Source organism: Cricetulus griseus, chromosome 2 (assembly GCF_003668045.3).
Source record: "Cricetulus griseus strain 17A/GY chromosome 2, alternate assembly CriGri-PICRH-1.0, whole genome shotgun sequence".
Lineage (NCBI taxonomy): Eukaryota > Metazoa > Chordata > Mammalia > Rodentia > Cricetidae > Cricetulus > Cricetulus griseus.
In genome coordinates this window covers 394,633,186-394,655,282 of record NC_048595.1, presented here as the reverse complement: position 1 = coordinate 394,655,282, position 22,097 = coordinate 394,633,186, and the positions used below count along the sequence as shown (strand labels likewise).

The following is a 22,097-nucleotide window of genomic DNA, read 5'->3' as shown; positions in this document are numbered from 1 at the left end:
TTAAGCAAGTATAGCCAGAAAAGACAGTTTTTGGCTGCAGACCCACCCCTCCTCCCCCAGAGTTCCTCAAATGTCCCCTAAATCTGGGCTGTGGCTAGGCAGCCCCAAGTCTCTGCCTGTGAACTGGGCACTTTGTTCTCTAGGTCCAGGTGAGTGGAAAGCAATCCCAGATGAAGCCAGTGACAGGGCAGGTTCTGCTCTGCATGCAAAATCCAAGAGCTTGAGCTTTTGTGTCTTCATGCACATTCATAGCCAGCTCCTCCCAGCCCAGGGGCCCTTGGAACCCCATGCACCCAGATTCCTAGGGCTGCAGTTCCCTCCTCAAGCTTCCTTTACCAATCAACAGCCGCAGAGATCTGTGAGGGGAGAGGCTTCTGCAGAGCACTCTATGTCTTGGATTTCAGCAAAAGGGTGAAATTCCTGTTACCAGAACAGAATATACCCCAATTCCTTAATTTCTAGGTAAATAGAGATTATTTGCCAAAGTCCTAGATGAGTCCTTGTTCAGAATAGAAAAAGAATTTTATTTACATAATTCAATGGTCCTCCTGTTTCCTGGGAAGAAGGGAAAGGGCAAGGTAAGGGGATGGATGGGAGTCCCAGAGATGGGCACTTCCTCTCCGGGAACCTCACCTTTCTGCAGTTTTGCTATGATGCGTGATTGGGTGGAATTCAAGATGCCTCCAAAGTCCTTCACCCTACAAATCCTTATGTGAGGGAGTCTCTCTCCCTGACCTATAAGAACCACGTTAGGAGTGAAGCACATTGCACCGCACTGTTCAATCCCCTGGCATTAAGCGCTTGGAAACCCAAAGCCCAGGTAGTTGGTGCCCTGGTGGGGTTTCCCCTTACAGAGAAACCTCGCCCTCCAGCTGCAGCAGGGTAATGTCAGGCAGGTCGAGGGGCTCCACAAGTGGCCCATCCTCCCCAAGGAGACCAGCACAGGGGCTCTCAGAGCGCTCACGGTGACTGGTGGGTGTGGCGGGGCTGGGCATCGCTTTCTCCTCCTCTTCATCCTCCTCCTCCTCTGGATCGCGACCCAGCAAGCCCCCGTCCCCGATCCCAATCGAAGGTGTCTCTGGCTCGTGGGGAACACTCGGGAAGCTCCCCTTGCCTGCAGCCACGCCCAAGCCTCCCTGGCGGGGCGCGGTGGTCATAATCTGGCACATAGAGACTATGGCCCTCTGGTTGGCGCACACGTCGTCCGACAAAACCTGGATGTGCGAGGCCTGCTCGTCCAGCGCCCCTCGCATAGCCCTCACGTCCTCAAACAGGGCCTGCAGCTGGGCCTTCAGGTGCTCCATCAGTTCCTTCATGCCGCCGTTATACTCCCCAGAGATCACGTCCCCCACGGCTGGCACTGTGGACACCTCCAAAGGTGCCGGCATGTCTCCACCGTCCTTGGTCATGATCTCCAGCAGACTGTCCTCCATTGAGTGTCAGAAGCCGGCTGTGGCAGCTCTGGGTCGCTTCCAGCCGGGCCTCCAGGGTGGGGGAAGGATGTGGAGGGGAAGAGGTCCCGAGAGGGACAGGATGGTGCCCAGGGACACCTAGTCTCCCTAGAGGGACGGGTAGCCGACGTGAAAAGGGCAGTCCCAGGCAGAGGGCGCCGGCAGGATCAAGGAAGACAGACAAGAGTCCACACAACGAAGACCCGTCTAGGATCCTGAAGCCAGCGTCTTCGGGCTTGCCCAGGGACAAAAGTGCAATGCCAGCTAGCCTCCGGGGTTGGTGCCTGTGTCCCAGCCGCCCTCCTGGCAACCACCGTCAGAGTGCCTGCAGGCTCTCCGGGTCACAGAGGCGCTCGCAGAGAGGTCAGGGTCAAGACGGGAACCTGCAGCGCGTCGTTCTGGGGACTTCCCCCCGCACCCGGGCTATCCACCAACAGAGCCCGCGAGTGCGGCTGGAGCGGCAGGGGCGGGTCTCCCGGCAGCGCCGCGGATGCTCCCCCGTTTCCAAGGCGACGCACGGCACGTAAATGACGTGTGTCTCCATGGCAACGAGGAAGTGGAGAAGAAAGGGAACGCGGTTCCAGAAGCTGCAGTGGAGCTCTCTTGTATGGGCTGACGGGCGGACGGGGCGGGGACGCTGCAGTGGCCTCAGAGAAACTGCAAAGAGAGTGTGGCTGCAATGTTTAATAGGACAGCATGAGAGAGCAGTTTGCTGCACGTCCCCACCCCCACCCCCAAGCCCGAGAGAGACGTCCGCCTAGGAGGGCTTTTCACCAGCTCTGTGCATTCCTTCCTTGGAGAATAGCACGAGAGTCAGACCCTGCCCTTGTCCTCCAGCGGTCGGTGGGACTGGGTAGAGAGGAGATTGTTAATAATCCCAGGGGAGCTTGCCGTGCCAGGCCTGGCGATGGTGCGGAGGGAGGACGAGGGCACGACCGATTTCTGCCTCTTCCTTCTGCTGCACAAACCCGTTCCCTCGCTCCAGAAAACACAGGGTGAGATGCTGTCCCTTTTGGGACCCAACTGCTTCTACCCAGGTTGCTGTGAGTTTATGAGAATGGTGAAGCTAACTAAGTACTTAAATTGTGAGAATGAAAACTCCATAACAACAGATTTCCCTCCCCTGCACCCCGCATCACGGAATCCCCAGCGCTTAAAATAGCGACTGAGACGCAGAAAGAAAATGCTCAATGTGTCTGTAGAATGCATAGTTAAATAAGAGCCACCAAGTACCATTCATTCCCTTCCCCAGGATTCTCCACCCCACAACAAAGATGACCTCAAAAGACCTGAATACAATTTCGTTTCTGCCCTTAATGATTCAGAGACCTCAGCTGAATCGTTTTGTTTTGTTGGTATGTTGGGGTACTGGACTGTAGTGTTTCTAGATCTGACATAACATTGTACCTCCACTCAATCTAGTCAATCATCAATGGCCATGGGGCGACTGACCCTAGTGCCCATGTTTAGATACCCACTAAATGTCCCTGTCCTTTGTGAAAACTCCTTCCCCTACTTAAAGGTTGGAGCAGGAGAGGAGGAGAAGGAAGAAAAATGGGTTATAAAATATTTAGAGATTATGTAGATTAGGAGGATTGTCAACTTGTAGGTCAAAGCACACTAGCATAACTTCAGTAAATGAGAAAGCCAACTGATTGCAACCCCCAAGTTTACAAGAATCTACGAAGGAGAAATAAATGAACAGTGTCACCTAAATATAGAAAAAAATTAAGTGTTGTGAGTGTATGGAACACTAGTGGTTCAGTAAAAGCAAGTGCATTCTTGAGTTTCCCTGGTTGTGTTTGTTAGTGATGAAGAAGGTCTAGCAAAGGAAATTTTTGTGGCACCAAATTTGGTCTATGTCTCTCTTAGTGCTACTAAAATAAAAGCAAATTAAAATATCTTAAACTATCCAGCATCTGTAGGCTTAAATATATAACCTAAGGCATATGTTTTGGGCAGATGTGAGGAAATTGATTTCCCCAAAAAATTCACACACACACAATATTGTGTTCTCTAAAATGAATGGTCAATCTTATTTGCTTGATCTTTTAACAAATTTGTGGCACTCTCACCTTTGTATCTCTCTTGCTTCTGCCATTTGTGCCATACATGGTTAATAAACTTTAGATGATCCCTAAAATTCTGGCTCATAAAAGAGTAGAAAGCATAGGGTGGCAGTAGTGGTGTATACCTTTAGTCCCAGCACTCAGGAGGTAGAGGTGGATCTCTGTGAATTCAAGGCCAGTCTTACCTACAGAACCAGTTCTAGGACAGCCAGGGCTGTTACACAGAGAAACCCTGTCTCGGAAAAAAAAAAAAAAGACTGGAAAGTTTTTCTTTGGTATCCCTAAACACAAACAAATAAACTTTTTTTTTAGCATAGAAGGCAAAGCCCACAATCTGTGTTTGACCTCTATAACCCATATGGTAGAAGGAGAAAACCAGTGTCCATGAGTTATAATTTGTCCTCCAACATGACATGTGTGTGCTTGCATGCAAATGTTCATTGTTTTTATCTTTGAGCTATAGGAAAACTAGAAACAGAGGCAGGACACCACTGATCTTACCCAGAATGACTTCTGATCACATTATAGCAAAGGTTCTCAGAGCTTTGCAGGATCCATCCTGTTGTTCATAGCTCCCATATGAGCCTTGCTACAGCAAGAAAAGACTGGCATGTTCTGCCATGGTCCATTACTTCCCATCTCTTCAATGGCATGTCACATGAAAGATTCTATGTCACAGTTTCTCTTCTAGTGTGTCCTGCCTTGTGAAGAGTAACCTGTACCTGGTGTAATGCTTCCCATCTTTGCTGCCAAATAAGCCTACATCAAATGCAGCCCCACACAGTAGGAGCTGGCTTATGCCATCACACAAGACCCTTTGCCACTATTGTTGAGGGTACTGTGTATGTCAAGGCTTTCAGCATCAGAATGTCATGTTGCTTAGAGGCCCTGACCATGCAGTACACAGACAGCACAAGGGCCTGGGCCAAGAGGGAGGGGAAGTTACTGGAGAAGCACCAAAGATCATGGGAAGCAGGTGCGGAGGCCCAGGGGTGTGGCTGATCCAGACCAGTTCCAGGTCAGACATTTGAGAGGGTAGGTGGGAACTTGGGGATTGGGATTTGAAAATATAGGGAGGGAACGTTGGTTGTATTTGATTTAAAAACAGATCACTTCATAAATTCTGCATGAAAAATAGATGATAGAGAGTAGATAGGTCTAGTCTCAGGAAATAAAGGGTGATGTATACAGGGAATAAAGCACCGTCTTCATTAGCTAGTTGGGTTATAAGGGTGGGTCATTGGTATGCCAGGCCTTGGGGATGAGTACCCCAAGGATATTAATAAACCATTCAGAGGAAGTGCCCATAGAAGAAAAAGAAAAGCCTGCACAGCCTTCAGCTCCCTGCCTTAGTCTCTGGGTATCACTATAGCTGCTATGTTCTATCATCTCACTCTCATTAGCCTGTAGGGAGAGGAAACTTCATGTTGAAAAGATAGTCTCTACTCAAAGGCAGTGGTAGTACATGCCTTTAATCCCAGCACTTGGGAGGCAAAGGCAAGTAGATCTTTGTGAGTTGAAGCCAGCCTGGTTTATAGAGTGAGTTCCAGGACAGCCAGGGCTGTTACACAGAGAAACACTGTTTCAAAGAAAAAAAACAACAACACTAAATCAAGGTCAACTGAAAGTCCAGTTGCTACATGTTAGTCTAAAATCCCCCAGACAATAATCCCCAAATATAACTTACGAAGCTGTGTTACCTATGGCTCATCTCAATATGATCTCTGTACCACTTTCTTTTTTAAGCTTGACACATATTAAGGACACCTAGAAGAAGGGAACCTCAACTGAGGAATGGCTGCGTCTAGTCTAGGCTATGGACATGTCTCTGGGACACTTTCTTGGGTTGCTAATTGGTAGAGGAAGGCCTAGCCCACTGTGGGTAGTGCCACCCTTGCCTCATGATTCTGAGTTGTATAAGAAAGGTAGCTTCGTATGAACATGAAAGCAAGTTAGTAAGCAGCATTCCTCCACAGTCCCTGCTTCAGTTACTGCCTCCAAGTTCCTGTCTTGGATTCCTGCCTTGATTTCCTGCAACAATGGACTGTAATCTATAAGCCAAATAAACCTTTTCCTCCCAGGTTGGCTTTGGTCAATATTCTATCACAGCAATTGGGAAGCAAACTAAAAAAGAAATTTTACCAGGAGCGGGGTTTTGCTGTGATGGACCTGACCACATGTTTTTGAGAGGATTGTAGAGGCATTTGGAACTTTGGGCTGGAAAAGTTTTTGAGTGCTTAATTCTTAGTGAGCTGGTCTGTGGGAACTTGGAAGACACTGCCAAGAGAACTGAAGATGATGGAGGCCTGGCTTGTGACTATCGGCAATGTTTGTATGATCCTTTGGGTTATTAATCTGTTGAAGTGAGAGCTTTGCTTTACTAGGACAACTGTAGATGATTGGCTGGGCCTGGAGAATCTGCTGTGGTTAAGAGAGCAGTGTTCTGAGGGAAATTTTTCTGGGGCATATTTCCTCAGGATCGTCACACAGAAGTACTTCTAGTTCATTGGGGACTACTTTTCTTGACAAATTACTTCTTACAGCTTCAGTCCAATAGGAAAGGAATTATATTTGTGCCTGTGTAACATGGTATGTGTAGCAAAATCTTCCCTTCTAGTTTATCATGTTCTGAGGACATCTTTGTATTCTGGTGCACATTTTTTTTTTGTTAAGCAGGGCTCACTGTGTAGCCTAAGATAGCCTTGAACTCTTTATCTTCTTGCCTCAGACTCGGAGGTGCTAGGATTGCAAATGTGTGCTACCAAGCCTAACAATGAAATTATTTATTTATTTATTTATTTATTTATTTATTTATTTATTGGGTTGTACACAGTTCAGCTGTACCTGTTGGAGGTCAAAAGAATTTGCAGGCGTCTGTTCTCCCCTTTAACCTCAGATCATCACACTTGGCAGCAAGAGCCTTTACACATGGAGCCTTCCCACCAGGGTCCCAGTGGTGGACTTTTGACTGTGATAAAAACAGCTGCCTTTATGTCCCCTGCTCGTCTCTTTTCCTGTCTGTTCTAAAATGAAACCACACAAGAACGCTCCACAATATATATCAGAGGATATAAAAAGCTCAGGGCTGCAAAACTGAATCTAATCAAGAACTAAACGTGGAGCAGAAAAGTGACTTCCTGGGGACCGGGTTAGTCTTGAAATAGCCCAAGGTGGCCTATCTTGCTTTCCACAGCCTACCCAAGTCTCCAGGAAAGAAAAGCAAACTTCAAATGAAATTTGCTGGTGACTGCCTGGATCAAGTGAATTAAACTGGGACCAGATTCTCCTCAGAGGGTCATCCCAACGATCCATCAGCCCATCCATCACCATTATTTGCACACCCGCCTTCCGTTGCTTGTATATTAAAATCCATTCTCCCTCACCAGAGGCATTAATGGCACTGCTTGGCAGAGCAGGCTATTAACCATGAAACTTCCCGTGAGGTAGACAAAAGACTGTCCACAACTTCACACAATTCACACTGAAATTTCTGATGTTGAAATTTCAACAATATCTGTGGGACATAACACCCCTCTCTCTCTTTCATACTTGTGACTTTTATAAGTGTTTGGGGGACATTCTCTTTCACAGAAAAATATTGTGGAGAAAGGTTCCAAGAAATGGAGATGGCGATTGGAGAAGATGTCAATTGGAACCTAAAGTTATAATCTGAGGCCTAAGATAAGGAAAACAGGAAATAATAGAAATTCGAGAGAGAAAAACTTTTTAGTGAATTTTGAACTCTGAAGCAAACTAATTTCATTCTCTCATCCCCTGGAAAGATGCAAGCCTAGGCAAGATTTGTTTGTTTTGAAACAGCGTTTCTCTATATAGAGCTGGCTGTCCTGGAACTCACTATGTAACCCAGGCTGTCCTTGAACTCACAAAGATCCACCTGCCTTTGTGCCAACCTCCACCCTCCCCACCCCTCCCATGGTGCTGGGATTAAAGGTGTGTTCCACCACCACCCAGATTTTAGGCAAGATTTTAGAGAACTTTATAAGTGCAATGGAGGAATGAAAGGAAGGAGCAAGAATCCTCCATCCAGGGGACCTTGAAGGCCTGGAGACAGTTTTGTAGCTAAGCATTCTGCTCTGTCACAACCCAGCTGGCTGGAGGGTAACCCCAACTCCAGAGCTGGGAGTTCTGAAACCATGATAACATTCTCCAGAACAGGAAGATGGCTGCAGTCTCAAATGCATCCCAACTCCATTCCTTCCTAGGTCCACAAACAATACCACATTTCACATTTCTGGTCAGGCACTTTCCCTTTCCTGCTGCCTCTTCCCCCACCCCACCCCACCCACCCCCTACATTTCACCAATAACAAAAGTCTTCCAGAAATGCCAACTGAGCTTCTCCACACAATTAACAAGTTCTGAAGACCTCCCACAGTCACAGCCTTTATTCTTTTCAGTTCCACAGTGGAATCCTGGTGGGTTTTAGATCTTGTTGCTTTTGCACAGCATATTTGTAAAAGGTCATCAGTGTCACCCAGCCCGAGATTTGTTTGTATCATTGTTCTGTTGTATTCTGTTACATGAATGTGCCATATTTAGTATTTTCTTGTATTTTTGATGTTATAATTACATCTTTTTCCCCTTCCTTTTCATCCCTCCAAACCCTCCCACATACTCCTCCTTGCTCTCTTTCAAGTTCGTGGCCTCTTTTCTTCTTCAATTGTTGAATGTCTGTGTGGGTGGGTGGGGGTGTGGGGGTGTTCCTGATACATAAAGACAACCTGCTCACTCTGTATGATGTTACTCATAAGACCATTTGGTATTGGATAACCAATTGATATGTTCTTCCTTGGGAGGGGGGAAGACTATTCATTCCTTAGTTGCCTGGAGTTCTTTGTGTAGGGTTGGGACCTGGTGAGCTTTTCCCTATATTACATTTTATCCGAATTCTACTGTGGTGTTCTGATGCTGTTCAAAGCAGGCTGTCACTGGCAATCATGCTATGAATATTCTGGCATATGTCTCTAAACTTTATATATGGGTGGATTTGCTGAATCACAGACTTTAGCTCTACCGTAGAAAATTATCTTACAGTCAACCAACAAGGTGAAAGTTCTCACAGCCCCACTATCTTAGTCCAGGTTACTGTTACTGCAATGAAACACCATGGCCAAAGCAGGTTGAAGAGGAAAGGGTTTATTTGCCTTATGCATCCATATCACTGTTCATCATCAAAGGAAGTCAGGACTGAAACACAAACAGGGCAGGGACCTGGAGGCAGGAGCTGATGCAGCAGCCATGGAGGGGTGCTGCTTACTGACTTGCTCCCCATAGCTTGCTCAGCCTGCTTTCTTATAGAGCCTAGAACCACTAGCCCAGGGATGGCACCATCCATAATGAGCTGGGCCTTCCCCCATCAATCACTAATTAAGAAAATGCCTTACACGCTTGCCTACAACCTGATCTTATGGAGGCTTTTTCTCAACTGAGGCTCCTTTCTCTTTGACGACTAAGCTCCTGTTAAGTTGGACAAGAAACTAGCCAGTACACCCACATTCTCTCCAACACTTTATATTGCCAGGCTTTTAGTTATTGATTTGCTTTCTACGGAATTCCATTTTCTCAGAACAATACTTGTAGCATAGCAGGTATACATTAAATATTGAGTAAGTCAGTGTTTCTTAATTTTTAAGCATAAGAATTTTGTTTTGTCTTTTTGTTACTGATGAAGAGCTTAATTCCATTGCAACTAAAGAATAATTCTTATGTAATTTTAGCCTTTCAAAATTTGTTGGCACCTAAATTAAAACAAGTTGCTGCTTATAACCCATGTACACGTAATGTAAAAAAAAAAAAAGTTGTCTGTTGATACATGCCCATTTGGGCAAGTTTTTAATAAATGTACTCATTAGTTATAAAATGTCCTATGTCCTGAGTTACTTTCTTTATGTATATGGCAAGAAAGAGTTATTAAGTTATTATCATCTTATCCCATTAAGTTTGTGAGCTTGGCCTTGTATGCTTTGGAGTGATGTACATATGATTAATATTTAATTTAATAAAATATTCATTTATTTAGTCTTATGAGTATGAATTATTTTCTTTCATGTACATGTACCTTGTGTATGTCTAGCATGCTCAGGGGTCAGAAGAGGGCATCAGATTCCCCAGTCCTGGAGTTAGGATGTGGGTGGTGAGAACCAAACCTGAGTCCTCTGAAAGAGCAACTGCTGAGCCATCTCTCCAGACCTATGGTTAAAAAGGTTTAATTGATGTTTTCTTATTGAATGTCTTTATGATTAAGTGGTTTTTCTGTTAACTAGTAATACTGTCTGCTTTAAAGTCAAATGTTGACTGATATTAATACAATTATGCTAACTTTCTTGTCAACTTGTTGTTCCTTTAAGCTTTCAGTACATCCCCGTAGATGACTTTTATAGTCATGTTTCCTCTTGTTTTTTTTCTTTATTCACTTTGACAGGCCTTGTCTTTTGTCAAGGTTAGTTTATTTGTACTAAACTACTGGATTTAACATAATTACTGGATTTAAAATATTTTGTGGATTAGGCTACTCAGCTCCTTTGGCTTTCCCCCTATAGTTTAACCTTATTTTACTAGGTACTTAACAATGTAGAACTAGTATATCCTTTGGCCCAATCGATCTCTTTATCAGTAAGAAATAAGGGGTGGATTGATGGCTCAGTGGTTAAGAGCGCTTGTTGCTCTTCCAGAGGATACAGGTTCAGTTCCCAGTACCCTTCTGGTGGTTCACAACCATCCTGAACTCTATTTTTAGAAGATCTGATGGCCTCTTCTGAACTCTGTGAACAGCACCTACACATATAATGCACAGGCATACATGCAAACAAAACACTTAAATACATAAAGTAAAATAAATAAAGCTAAATTGGTGCATGCCTTTAATCTCAGCACTCAAGAAGCAGAGGCAGGCAGATCTCTATGAGTTAGAGGCCAACCTGGTCTACAGAGCGAGTTCCAGGACAGGGTCCAAAGCTACACAGAGAAACCCTGTCTTTAAAAAACAAAACAAAATTTAAAAAAAAGAATTACAGATTTAAAAGAAAAGCAATCCTGATAATAGTTATCACTCTGGTATTTATTAGTCTGATATTAATAAAGCCATTTCAGTAGTTTTTAATATTTATTGTTTTCATGAGATATCTTTCTCCTTTTTCCATTTGTCATATCTGTTCTTTTTGTTATTTTTTACTTATTTTCATTCCTATGTTTAGATTATATTCATTTTTAAATGGTTCCTTTCTACCTCCTCCATTGGCTAATTAGCTCTTCTTTTCTTTCTTGTTTGCTCTGTCATGGTTATTTTTAAGTGGTCCTTTCCCACAGAATTTCCTATGATGATGAACTTTCTTATTTGCATTTGTCCACTGTGGTGGCCACAAGCCAGATGTGGCTATTGGTGACTGAAATGTGATGGCCATAATTAAGGAACAAAATATTTGGTTTTCTTTGCCTTGGGTTTGTACTGCCAGTCCAGTTTCTTTGGACTGCCAGCTCCTGAATAACGACATGGAGATTTATTTATTAAGTATGAAAGCTCCGTCTTAGCTTAAGCTTGTTCCCAACTAACCCTTATAACCTAACTAAGCCATTTATATTAATCTACAGTCTATCACAGGTTGTTACCCCTCCTCCATACTGTACAGCTGACTTTCTTTGTGTCTCACTGGAGAATCCCTGCCTCAGATTCTTCCCAGAATTCCTATCTCTGCCTGGAAGTCCACCTATCCTTTCCTGCCTAGCTATTGGCCTTTCAGCATCCCCTCCACCACCACCACCCCGCCCCCGCTTTTTTTCTAGACAGGGTTTCTCTGTGTAGCCCTGGCAGTCCTGGAGCTCACTCTGTAGACCAGACTGGCCTTGAACTCACAGAGATCCGCCTGCATTCCCAGGACTCACTATATAGACCAGGCTGGCTTCAAATTCTCAGAGATCTACCTGCTTCTGCCTCTTGAGTGCTAGGATTATAGGGATGTACCACCATGCTTATTTCTGTTTTAAACAGTTATTATCTCTTCAAAAGGTTAAAAAGTAAGAAAAAATATTTTTATAGTTCACCTCTAAATGTATCATCTTTATCCCTTTATATTGATTGAAATTTCTACCACTTTTATATTTCTCCTGCCTAAAGAACTGCAGCAGGTCTCCTTTTTTGTCTCACAGTAGTCCATCTTCATTTGAAAAATTACCATTTGCTCTGGGAGGTGGTGGCACATTCAGAGGCAGAGGCAGGCAGATCTGTGAGTTTAAGGCCAGCCTGGTGAGTGAGTTCCAGGACATCCAGGGCTATACAGAGAAGCCCTCTCTTGAAAACAACAGAACAAAAAAGAAGAAAAGAAAAAAGAGGAATATGAGGGAAAGAAGGAAGTAGGAAGGGAGGGAGGGAGGGATGGATAGATGGATAGATAGTTATTGTTTGCTAGGGAAAGAAAAACAGCAACAAACTTCTGGGCTGGCCTTTTCTTTTGCCTTGCATAGATTCTGCAGGAAATATGCCAGTATTATTTTCTTTCTTCTACATCAAGACTTTAGGCTTTTCAGGTCATGTGATCTTTGTGGCAACTACTCAGCTTGGTCATTATGTTATAGCTTAGCAAATATATAAATGGCTATGTCTCAATAAACCTTTATTAAGAGAATGAGAGACTATGCAGATTGGACCCATAGACCTCAACTCATCAGTGCTTCTCCGGCCCTGGAATGTGTCCTTATCTGGCTGCTTCTGCAATTTCCCTTTATTTTAGTTTTTCATTCATTTGATTATAATGTGCTTTGACATAGTTCTCTTCTATCTGCATTTAACTGAGCTTCAAATTTGGGGAATTTTTAGTTATTGTGTCTTTAAATATTTTTTCAGCTCATAACTTCTGAAACTTCAATTACATGTATATTCAACTATTTATTACATACAAAGTCACTTTTGCTCTAGTTTCTTCCTTTTTAATCTTTCTGTCTTTCAGCTCCCTGATTTTGTTTCCTGTCATCTATAATTTGCTCTTAATTCTTCCTATAAAATGTTTAATTTTTATTCATTTTAAGATGGCCTCTTCAGGGCTCTGGCAACTTGAAGATTCATTTTAAATGTTAGACCTTTATGTTTATTTGCTTGTACATTTGTATTACAGCACACATTAAACTCACCTGCTTTCTGTTGCAAAATTCTAAACAGGTTTCACAATACCAGTCTTTAGTACCAGCAACAAAGTAAGAAAATACAGTTTCAGAGGTTTTGCAGCTTATTTTGTTCTTAGAATATTTACCACTAAAGAAGTGTGGGGTGCGTCTCCCGATGTGAGGCCAAGAAGGAATCTGCTTCAGCATGACTCAGTAGCCAGCGTTAGTTCAAACTTCTAGTCTGACCCAAGAAGTTTATTGTACGCATATTTAAGTTCAGTAAAATTCAGGGGATAAGTTTCCTAGTGTAACACAATGCCCTGTGCACAAGGAGGCATAATTACACCAAAACTCTTCTCAGATTACGTCACTTCTTGCATGAAGATGAGATCTAGAGACAGGCTGCATGTGTTATCTTAAGGGCCTCAGGGAGGATCTGGTGTGTCTCCATCATACAGGTAGGTAGTGCAGAGGTCATCTGGGCTATTAGCCACCTCTGGTTCTGGTTGGGGGAGTTTGGGGGAGCCCTGGGCCAAACAGCACAAAGGTCCTCTAAATTGTTAGTATTAGTCATCTAGACTATTAGGCATCTCCCATCCTGCTTATGAGAGCTGGGTATGGCCTGACCCTACAGATAGACCAGGATACTCCATTCCCAGCCTTTTGGGTGGAAATACAGGTTATACCTCTTTCTTGTTGAAGAGACAGTCCTGGTCTCCTAGGTACTTATCTGTGAGAGCAACGACCTTTGTGCTCCCAACAAAGAAAGGCAAAGGTGCTATGTTCAAAAGTCACTTGAAATCTGTTTGGTTATGTTACCAATTTCATATACATTTAGGTTTATTTATCTCATTGATTTTTAGTTTCTGATTAATCTTTAGGTTTTTTTTGGGGGGGAAGGTTAATTTACTTCCTGGATATATAAAATGATTGTAGAGTCAAAAATATGCTGGGATATATGTTCAGAGGCATCCCCCTTCCAGTTATTTAACATGTGTGTTCGTTTCTGGAATAGCCTTTCAAGTGCTTCACTTTGCACAAAAGTACCTTCTGTATATACTCTCTCATGCATGCGGACACAAACAATCTCTTCCAGCAATCATCCGCCTTGCAGTGTAAGCAAATATCCTCATTGAATCCCATAGTATTTAGCTACACCAGACTTTATTTGCCTACTCAGCTCCTCCCTGGTTAATAGATATTTGAGTTGGTTATAGCCTTTGCCACTAAAAATGCCAGAAGAACTGGCTACGTGCAAATTTTTCAGATTTTTGCAGGTATACTTTCAGTATAGACTTTCAGCAGAGATCTCCAGAATGTGTGATTGCTGGGTTTAGGGATGGGCCCGTTCACTTATAATTCTGTGTAATAGTAGCACAAGCCCCTGCTTGAGAGCTGCATCTCTTCTTACTTCTACCAGTAACATAGTTGCCAATGTATGTCCACAGGTTTAACAATACCAAAAGAATTGCTATGTCAAAGCAATATAATTTCACTTTCTTTTTTGAATGAATTGAGTATGCTTTAATATTTTAAAATCAAATTGCACAAATTTTAGACTGTTTTAAAGGTCGATTTCATGACTTTGTTTTGTTTTTCGAGACAGGGTTTCCCTGAGTAACAGCCCTAGCTGTTCTGGATCTCTTTCTGTAGACCAGGCTGGCCTCAAACTCACAGAGATCCACCTGCCTCTGCCTCCCAAGTGCTGGAATTAAAGGAGTGTGTCACCAATGCCCGGATTTACATGACTTTTAAAATTATATGTGTCTAATTTTTCAACTATGTTTGTATCTCTTTGTTTCCAGGAGCTCCTCGGACATTAGAAAAATTACTTTTTCCCAGTGGTATCTTGTGCAAATACTATGTTCAATGGACAATTTTTCCTTTGGTCTTCCTCATATTACTCAGGCCATACAAATTTTAAAATTACGTCATAGAACTTAGCAGCCTTCTATTGATTTTGGACTTAAAGTCATAGAAATGCTTTGCCCAGGGGGAGGGGGAGGGGCTGGTGGGAGGTTGGGGGGAGGGGAGGGAGTGGGAGAAGGGATTGACATGTGAAGCAAGCTTGTTCCTAATTTGAACTAATAAAAAATAAATTTAAAAAAATGCTTTGCCCACTACCCTTGTGGATCAATTTCAGAGATCTACCCACATTTTCTTGTAAGAATGAAGGGCTTTCATTCCTGTTACACTGTTTAACTGACCTAGGTGGGTTTTATCTTGGGGTTTGTTATAACTATGGATTCTACTTTACCTTCTTCCCCCCACATAGTTGTTGTGAGCACAAGGACCTTTGTACTGGGGAAACCAGGAATGGAAACATGCAGGTTGTCTTTTCAAAGAAAAAGATGTCTAACCTGTTTTCCACCCAGAAGGCTGGGAATGGAGGTGGCTAAGAGCCTGGTGATCTGTGCTATCTGTAGGGCCAGGCCATATCAAGCCCCCACAAACAGGACAATGGTGGCTAATAGTCTAGGTGGCATTTGCATCATCTGTATGGCTAGGGGCTCCCCCAAGCTCCCACAACCAGGACTGGAGGTGGCTAACAGTCTAAAGGACCTTTGTGCCATCTGTTTTGCCCAGGGCTCTCCCAAGCTCCCCCAACCAGAACCAGAGGTGGCTAATATCCCAGATGACCTTTGCACTACCTACCTGTATGATGGAGACACACCAGATCCTCCCTGAGGCCCTTAAGATAACACATGCAGCCTGTCTTTAGCTCCCATTATCATGCAAGAAGTGACATGTAATCTGAGAAGAGTTTTGGTGTAATTATACCTCTTTGTGCACAGGGGATTGAGTTACAGCAGGAAACTTTCTAAACCCAACTTGTACTGTCTTAAATATGCTTACAATAAACTTCTTGGGTCAGACTAGAAGTTTGAACCAACACTGGCTACTGAGATGTGTTGAACTGGATTTCTTTCTTGCCTCTTGCAGGCCATGGATCTTTACACTCATGGCCCCAATATTTGCAGGGACCGCCCCCCCCCACACACACAGAGATTACTCAGACATCTCAAAAGAATTTATTTTAAAAGTTTTTCATGTTTTTAATATTTTTATTGAATAGTAAATTTGAACATATTTTAGATTAATATCTAAACTTTTTCTTTTAGTATGGATAGTTACAAGTGTGGTGGTGCACACCTGTAATCCTAGCAGAAGCAAGTGGGCTAATACAAGTTTGAGGCCAGCCTGGTCTATACAGTATGTTCCATGCCAACTGGAAGTGTATAGCAAGACCTTGTCTCCAAAAAGTAAACACAAACACAGGGCAAGGCCTCCAAAATTATGTGATGTCACACTAATGATTGGCATCTTGTCTTCTCTTGGACATTAGAAGCGCCTCCCCTATTTCTGCATGATCACAGTAAACAAGACAAATTTCGATGTTAGGAATGTATGCCTTTATTCTTCTTTTGAAAATTATTGTAGTAGGAACTCATTTTGAAGTTTTCAAATGCTTTTTCAGCATCTGTGGAGATAATAACAAGGCTTTTCTTTTTTATATACAACACTTACTTATATTAATGGATTTCCTAACATTGATCTATCTTTGTATTCCTGAAACAATTAGGACATTTTGTGCTTTGATTTTATCTCCTAATATTTACCTTTTTTTTGCTTTCTCTGTAGTTTTCTTCCTTGTATTATCTTGTAAATACCAAAATTAGTGGCAATGTCATATTTATATTTAATTAAATGTTGAAGTTTTCCTTTGCTTTGAAATGCGATTGGGATCAAAGGTTTGATAGTTCCATTTTCAACCACTTTGGTTACTTTCAAGAAGATTTTTAAAAGCAAGTATACTATATAGTGACAAAAGTCAGCTTCATTACGGTGACAGAACTCAGCTGGGCATAGTGGCACACGCCTTTAGTCCCAGCAATTGATGTCAGACCACCTTTGCTTGTCAACCGTCAGTGTCTAGTGCCAAGCATTGTGCTCAACACGTAGTGGGAGCCTCAATAAATAGGTGATAAGTCTACCTTGAAACAGATTGTTCCAACCTATCAAAATGGTCTCAGCTCATCTTCTTTCCTTCATTGCTTTTTAAGTGGCTCCTTAATTCATGCATGAGCATCCAAGGTCCTGGGGGTCTGGGGAAGGAGCCATTTTTGGCTATTATCCACTTTAAGCTTACAATCACCACTGACCCCTACCAATTCTGACATTAAAATATATTAAATTCTCCCACATCTCTGTGGCAGCCACCTTCAGCTCCCATCATTTTTGCCTAGATCACTTAGACTACTGTTTTCAATTCTTTGATTCTTGCCCAACCCCTATATAAAGATTCTCAGGAAGCCAGAGTGACCGTTTAAAAATGAAGGCATGGTGATTTAGTTGCATAAAACCTAGTAGTGGGCTCTGCTGTGGAATATTATTTTAACTAGGCAAAGATGTGCCACATTAGTTTATGCTTCAGAATATTACTTTAACTGCGGAAAGGTGTGTTACATTAGTTTATGCTTCAGAATATTACTTTAACTGTGTAAAGATGTGTTACATTTGTTTATGCTGCATTTGTGTAACTATGTAAGGATGTGTTACACTTCTTTGTGCTACATTTGTTTAATTATGAAAAGATGTGTTGCTGTTTCACCTTCTTGATCAGACTAATAAAAAGCAGAACAGCCAATAGCTAGGCAGAGAAAGAAGGAGAAGAAAGAGAACGAGGAGAAAGAGAAGGACACCCCTGGGGCCAGCCAGGCAGCTGCCAGTCAGCCAGACACAGGAAGCAGAGGAAGTAAAATAGGTAAAAAGCCCTGAGGCAAAAGGTAGATAAAGGGAAAAGGAGCTAGCCAGGAACAAGCCAAAGCTAAGACCGAGCATTCAAAACTAGTAAGAAGTCTTCAGTGAGCTGGTTAGTGTCGTCCTGCTCCCTCCACCACAAAAAAGCCTAGTACAGGGCTCCCACTTTTCCAAGACATGGTTCAGAAGCTCCAACATGTCCCCCAAGGCTCCATGTGTTCTGGGGTCTCCCTATTGTTCTTAGCCTCAGTTTGTATGGTCTACTTTCCATTCTGGTCTCCTCCTCTTCTAGCTTCTTATGCTCTTTGCCTCTCCAAGTATTGGTGCTCTTGGGTGCTTGATTTCCTTCTGCATCTCTCCTTGAACCTTCTCACCTTTAATCTGTTTTTCCCACCCATCTTCCAGGCCTGCACTGGGAAACTGTCTTGACCTCCCACCCTGAATGGTGTCCTTCATTGAATAGTCCTATTACTCTTCAATTTTCTGTCTTATTCTACTATCCAGTGTAACAAAATAGAATGTGCTGGCTCATTTATAAATTTTAATTTATTCATCACAGTCATGGACATTTGAAGATCAAGATGCTGATTCATGTGTTGTGAGGGCCACTTTTTCATACATCATCATTATTTTACTTTAATCTTACAGAAAAAAGAAGGATCTCTCTGGGGTCTCTTTTATAAAGACATTAGGCACATTTATGAGCAATCACTCTCCAACCCTCTCATTTCCTAATGCTACCAACCTAGGAGCTAAGATTTCAGTATGTGCATTCTGGAAAGACATATGCACTTATTTTACTGCACCTTTTCTGTAAGACAAATAATAAAAGACCCAGAGGCCAATATGTAAAATGAAATAATAAAAGACCCAGAGACTGATATTGGTGTTCAAATTTTAAGTTGAATATCAGAAAAGCAAAGCAGCTGGCCACTAGCTTCTCACCTCTACCTCAGGCTGAATGTGCTGATCCTGTCTCCACGAGCTCTCACCAAGCCTCAGACTGTAACCTCTCCTCAGTGTGGCTGGAGAATGAATGCCTCTACTGAATTCTGATACTAACTTATATACATCTCATGAGTCCTGGGATTAAAGGTGTGAGCTATAATTCTCTTTTAGACTTATTCAATCTTGTATATATCTGGGTGGCCTTGGACTCACAGAGATCCATCTACCTCTTAATCCTGACTCCTAGGATTAAAGGTGTACCACCACCACCTAGCTTCTGGCTGCTGGGGCTAAAGGTGTGTTCCTAGTTTCTATGGTTTGTGGCTTCCTTTGCTTTCTGAATCTTCAGAAAAGCCTTAATAAATCATAGTATTACACCACACTTTTCTTTATGGGTCACATCACTATTGTGACTTTTTAGGCATTCAAATTATTTTTGTAATATTTATTTTTCATATGGAACTGTAATTTCCCTAGAGTGGGGGGGTCCTTGTTTATCTTGTTCTTGGTGGTATCTTCAGCATCTCTCATAGTCAACAGCAAAGTAATAGTTTTTAGTAGGTATCTGTTGAATGGAAGGATAAACAAATGAATCTATCAAAAAAAAAAAAAAACAAATAGTCAACAGTTAAGGGTTAAGGAATGTACTGAACTTGGGGAAACAGCCTGGAAGAACAAATGCTCTCTTTGTCCTCCAGGGGGAGACTCATTCATATCAGAATTGGCATGAACCACACAGAACAGAAAGCTGAGATGGAACCTAATTTACTTCTTAGGCCCCTAGAACCAGTTCCAGACAATCTGGTTGCTTCTTGACTAAGACACGCCATGCCAGAGGTTCTCAACCTGTGGGCCACCACCCCTTCACAGGGGTCACCTTGGACCATCGGAAAACACAGATATTTACATTATGATCCATAATAGTAGCAAAAATACAGCTTTGCGCATGCCTTTAATCCCAGCACTGGAGAGGCAGAGGCAGGTGAATCTCTGTGAGTTCAAGGCCAGCCTGGTCTACCTAGTGAGTTCCAGGACAGGCTCCAAAACAATACAGAGAAACCCTGTCTTGAAAAAAAATAGCAAAAATATAGTTATGGAGTAGCAACAAAAATACCTTTAAAATAGCTTTAAGATTGGAGGTCATCTCGACACAAGGAACTGTGTTAAATGGTGTCCTGGTGTTAGGAAGGTTGAGAATCACTGGTCAGGACCTCAGTGGTACCAGGCAAGTGGGCATTTCAAAACTGTTGTTTCCCTCCCATAAGCGATTGAAACAACAACAACAACAACAACAACAAAAAACTTTCCTGCAAGAAATTCATCCATTTAAGTGTTTGTTTTCCAGATAAACTACATTGCTTATGTTCTTGGAAAATAACATGTAAAATTTATTTTAGTATTTTCATTAACATTGTGTTTTGTTGTAATTCTTTTTCAAAATCCCTCAAGCATTCTGTCTCTATGAAGATCTGAACATTTGAAATAATTTCTGGTAGTGGTGTCCTGGGAGCTGCTCCAGCCACCCACACACACACACACACACATGCTGCTCTGCTCTTGTGGAAAACTCACCCTAAGCTTGCCTTCTGTGTCTTTCAGCATCCTTTCACTTTATTCTTGCTCCAAACCTCCTTGTCAGTTTTTCACTGAGCCCATCCCTGAGTCCCTTTCTTTTTCAGGTCAGAGAAGACATCCTACTGTCTTTAGAGGTCATTTTTCAGTAGCTCACGTTACCTTGCCTTTGACATATACCTACTGTCTTAGTTGTAGCCATGATTGCTGTGATGAAACATCATAGCCAAAAAGCAACTTGGGGAAGGAAAGGGTTTGTTTGGCTTACATATCCTGAGCCACAGTCCCATGAGGGAAGCCAAGGCAGGAACTCAAACCAGGCAGGAACCTGGAGGCAAGAGCTGATGCAGACGCCATGGAGGAGTGCTGGCTTACCTCATGGCTTGCTCAGTCTGGTGGTTTGTTTTTGTTTGTTTTTTGTTTTTGTTTTTGTTTTTGTTTTTGTTTTTGTTTTTTTTTTTTTTTTGTGTGTGTGTGTGTGTGTGTGTGTGTGGTTGCATGGTAAGCACATGTCGAACTTTTTTCCCTGAAAATAGATTTTTTTCATACCATGTATTCTGATTATGGTTCCCCCCAACTCCTCCCAGATCCACCCCCAAATCCACAGCCTTTTTCTCCCTCTGAGAATACAAACTGAGATATATAATAAATAATAACAATAAATAAGATAGAAACCAAGCCAGGCAGTGGTGGGGCACACCTTTAATCCCAGCATTTGGGAGGCAGAAGTAGGCGTATCTCTGTGAGTTCAAGACCAGACTGGTCTACAAGAGCTAGTTCCAGGATAGCCTCCAAAACCACAGAGAAACCCTGTCTTGAAAAACAAAACAAAACAAGATAGAAACCAAACAAAACTGAATAGCACAAAACAGAAGAAAAAGTGCCAAAGAAAAGGCAGAAGAAACACAGATGCTCACACGCACACAGAGAAAACTCATAAAAACAAAAATTGGTGCCAGGCAGTGGTGGTGCACGCCTTTAATCCCAGCACTCAGGAGGTGCAGAGTGGCAGGTGGATCTCTGTGAGTTCAAGGCCAGCCTCATGTACAAAGCTACACAGAGAAACCCTGTTTCAACTTCATCTACAAAACTACACAGAGAAACCCTGTCTCAAAAAGCCAAAAAAAAAAAAAAATGAAAACCATAATGCATAATAAAAAGATCTATAAGATTAAAACATAAAAGCCTAGATAACGCATTGTGTGACAAAAAAACAAAACTAAACAAAAACAAAAAGGAAAACAAACAAAAAACAGAACAAAAACGAGTGATTCCGGAAGAAACAGGAGTGCGGTGTGAACATGGGGAAGCAAAAGAAAACAAGGAAATATGCGCCGATGAACGAATGCTTAGTCTCAGAGATGAGAGACTGTGAGTGGCCAGAATCAACTCGTTTCCTAAAGTGATCAGAGCTACAGGAAGCACGATGGGCTAATAAAGAAAAGGATAGATTAAAGCCTAAAAAGAAAGAAAAGAAAAGATCCTAGTGCACTGAAGGAAAGAGAAGTCCCCCAATATCCTTCCTGCTTGTTCCTCCAGTACAATACACAACTGGGTCCACCTTACCACATCCTTGTTGATACCAACTTCAACTTTTCCATTAAAGCCAAACTGGACTTAGTGCAGTCAGTGATGGACTGTCTGTATGCCAAATGTATCCCTTTTATTACTGATTGTGTGATGGCTGAAATTGAGAAATTGGGACAGAAGTATCGTAGCACTAAGGATTGCCAAGGATCCACGATTTGACCTACTGCCTTGCACACACAAAGTCTTGGTACAGAGAGTCACTCAGCACAAGTGTTACATTGTAGCCACAGTTGACGAGAACTCAAACGAAGAATCCAGAAGATCCCTGGAGTTTCTATCTTGTACATTTCTAACCATAGATACAACATTGGATGGATGCCAGATAATTATGGAGCGCCTTGATTCTAATCCTTACTCGATAAAATTCACCTGCCTTTCTTTACCAGCTTTCTCTGTTGTCAGTTAAACACACTTATTTATTAAAAAAAAAAAAACAGAACAAAACTTCCAAAACTACCATTGAGTTAGTTTTGTGTTAGCCATCTGCTGCTGGGCCTGGGGCCTGCCCTTAAGTGTTATTTGCATACCCAGTGAGACTCTGTTACAGGGTGGTTATCAATTGGAGAGAGATTCGGGTTAGGGATGGGGGCTTG

The 22,097-nt window shown here is 42.5% G+C and overlaps 1 protein-coding gene and 1 pseudogene across 1 annotated transcript; one reads left to right on the top strand and one right to left on the bottom strand.

Annotated features, from left to right (window-relative positions):
- Nucleotides 1-848: 848 nt before the first annotated feature.
- Nucleotides 849-1,433, bottom strand: Ccdc184 (coiled-coil domain containing 184). The gene has a single exon (XM_035439261.1). The coding sequence runs from the start codon at nucleotides 1,431-1,433 to the stop codon at nucleotides 849-851; it is 585 nt and encodes a 194-aa protein (XP_035295152.1).
- Nucleotides 1,434-21,215: 19,782 nt separating this feature from the next.
- Nucleotides 21,216-21,846, top strand: LOC100753675 (annotated as a pseudogene).
- Nucleotides 21,847-22,097: the final 251 nt, after the last annotated feature.

Bases quoted from the DNA above. Each gene is read 5' to 3' on its own strand.
- Ccdc184 (XM_035439261.1), bottom strand. From the start codon at position 1,433: ATGGAGGACAGTCTGCTGGAGATCATGACCAAGGACGGTGGAGACATG.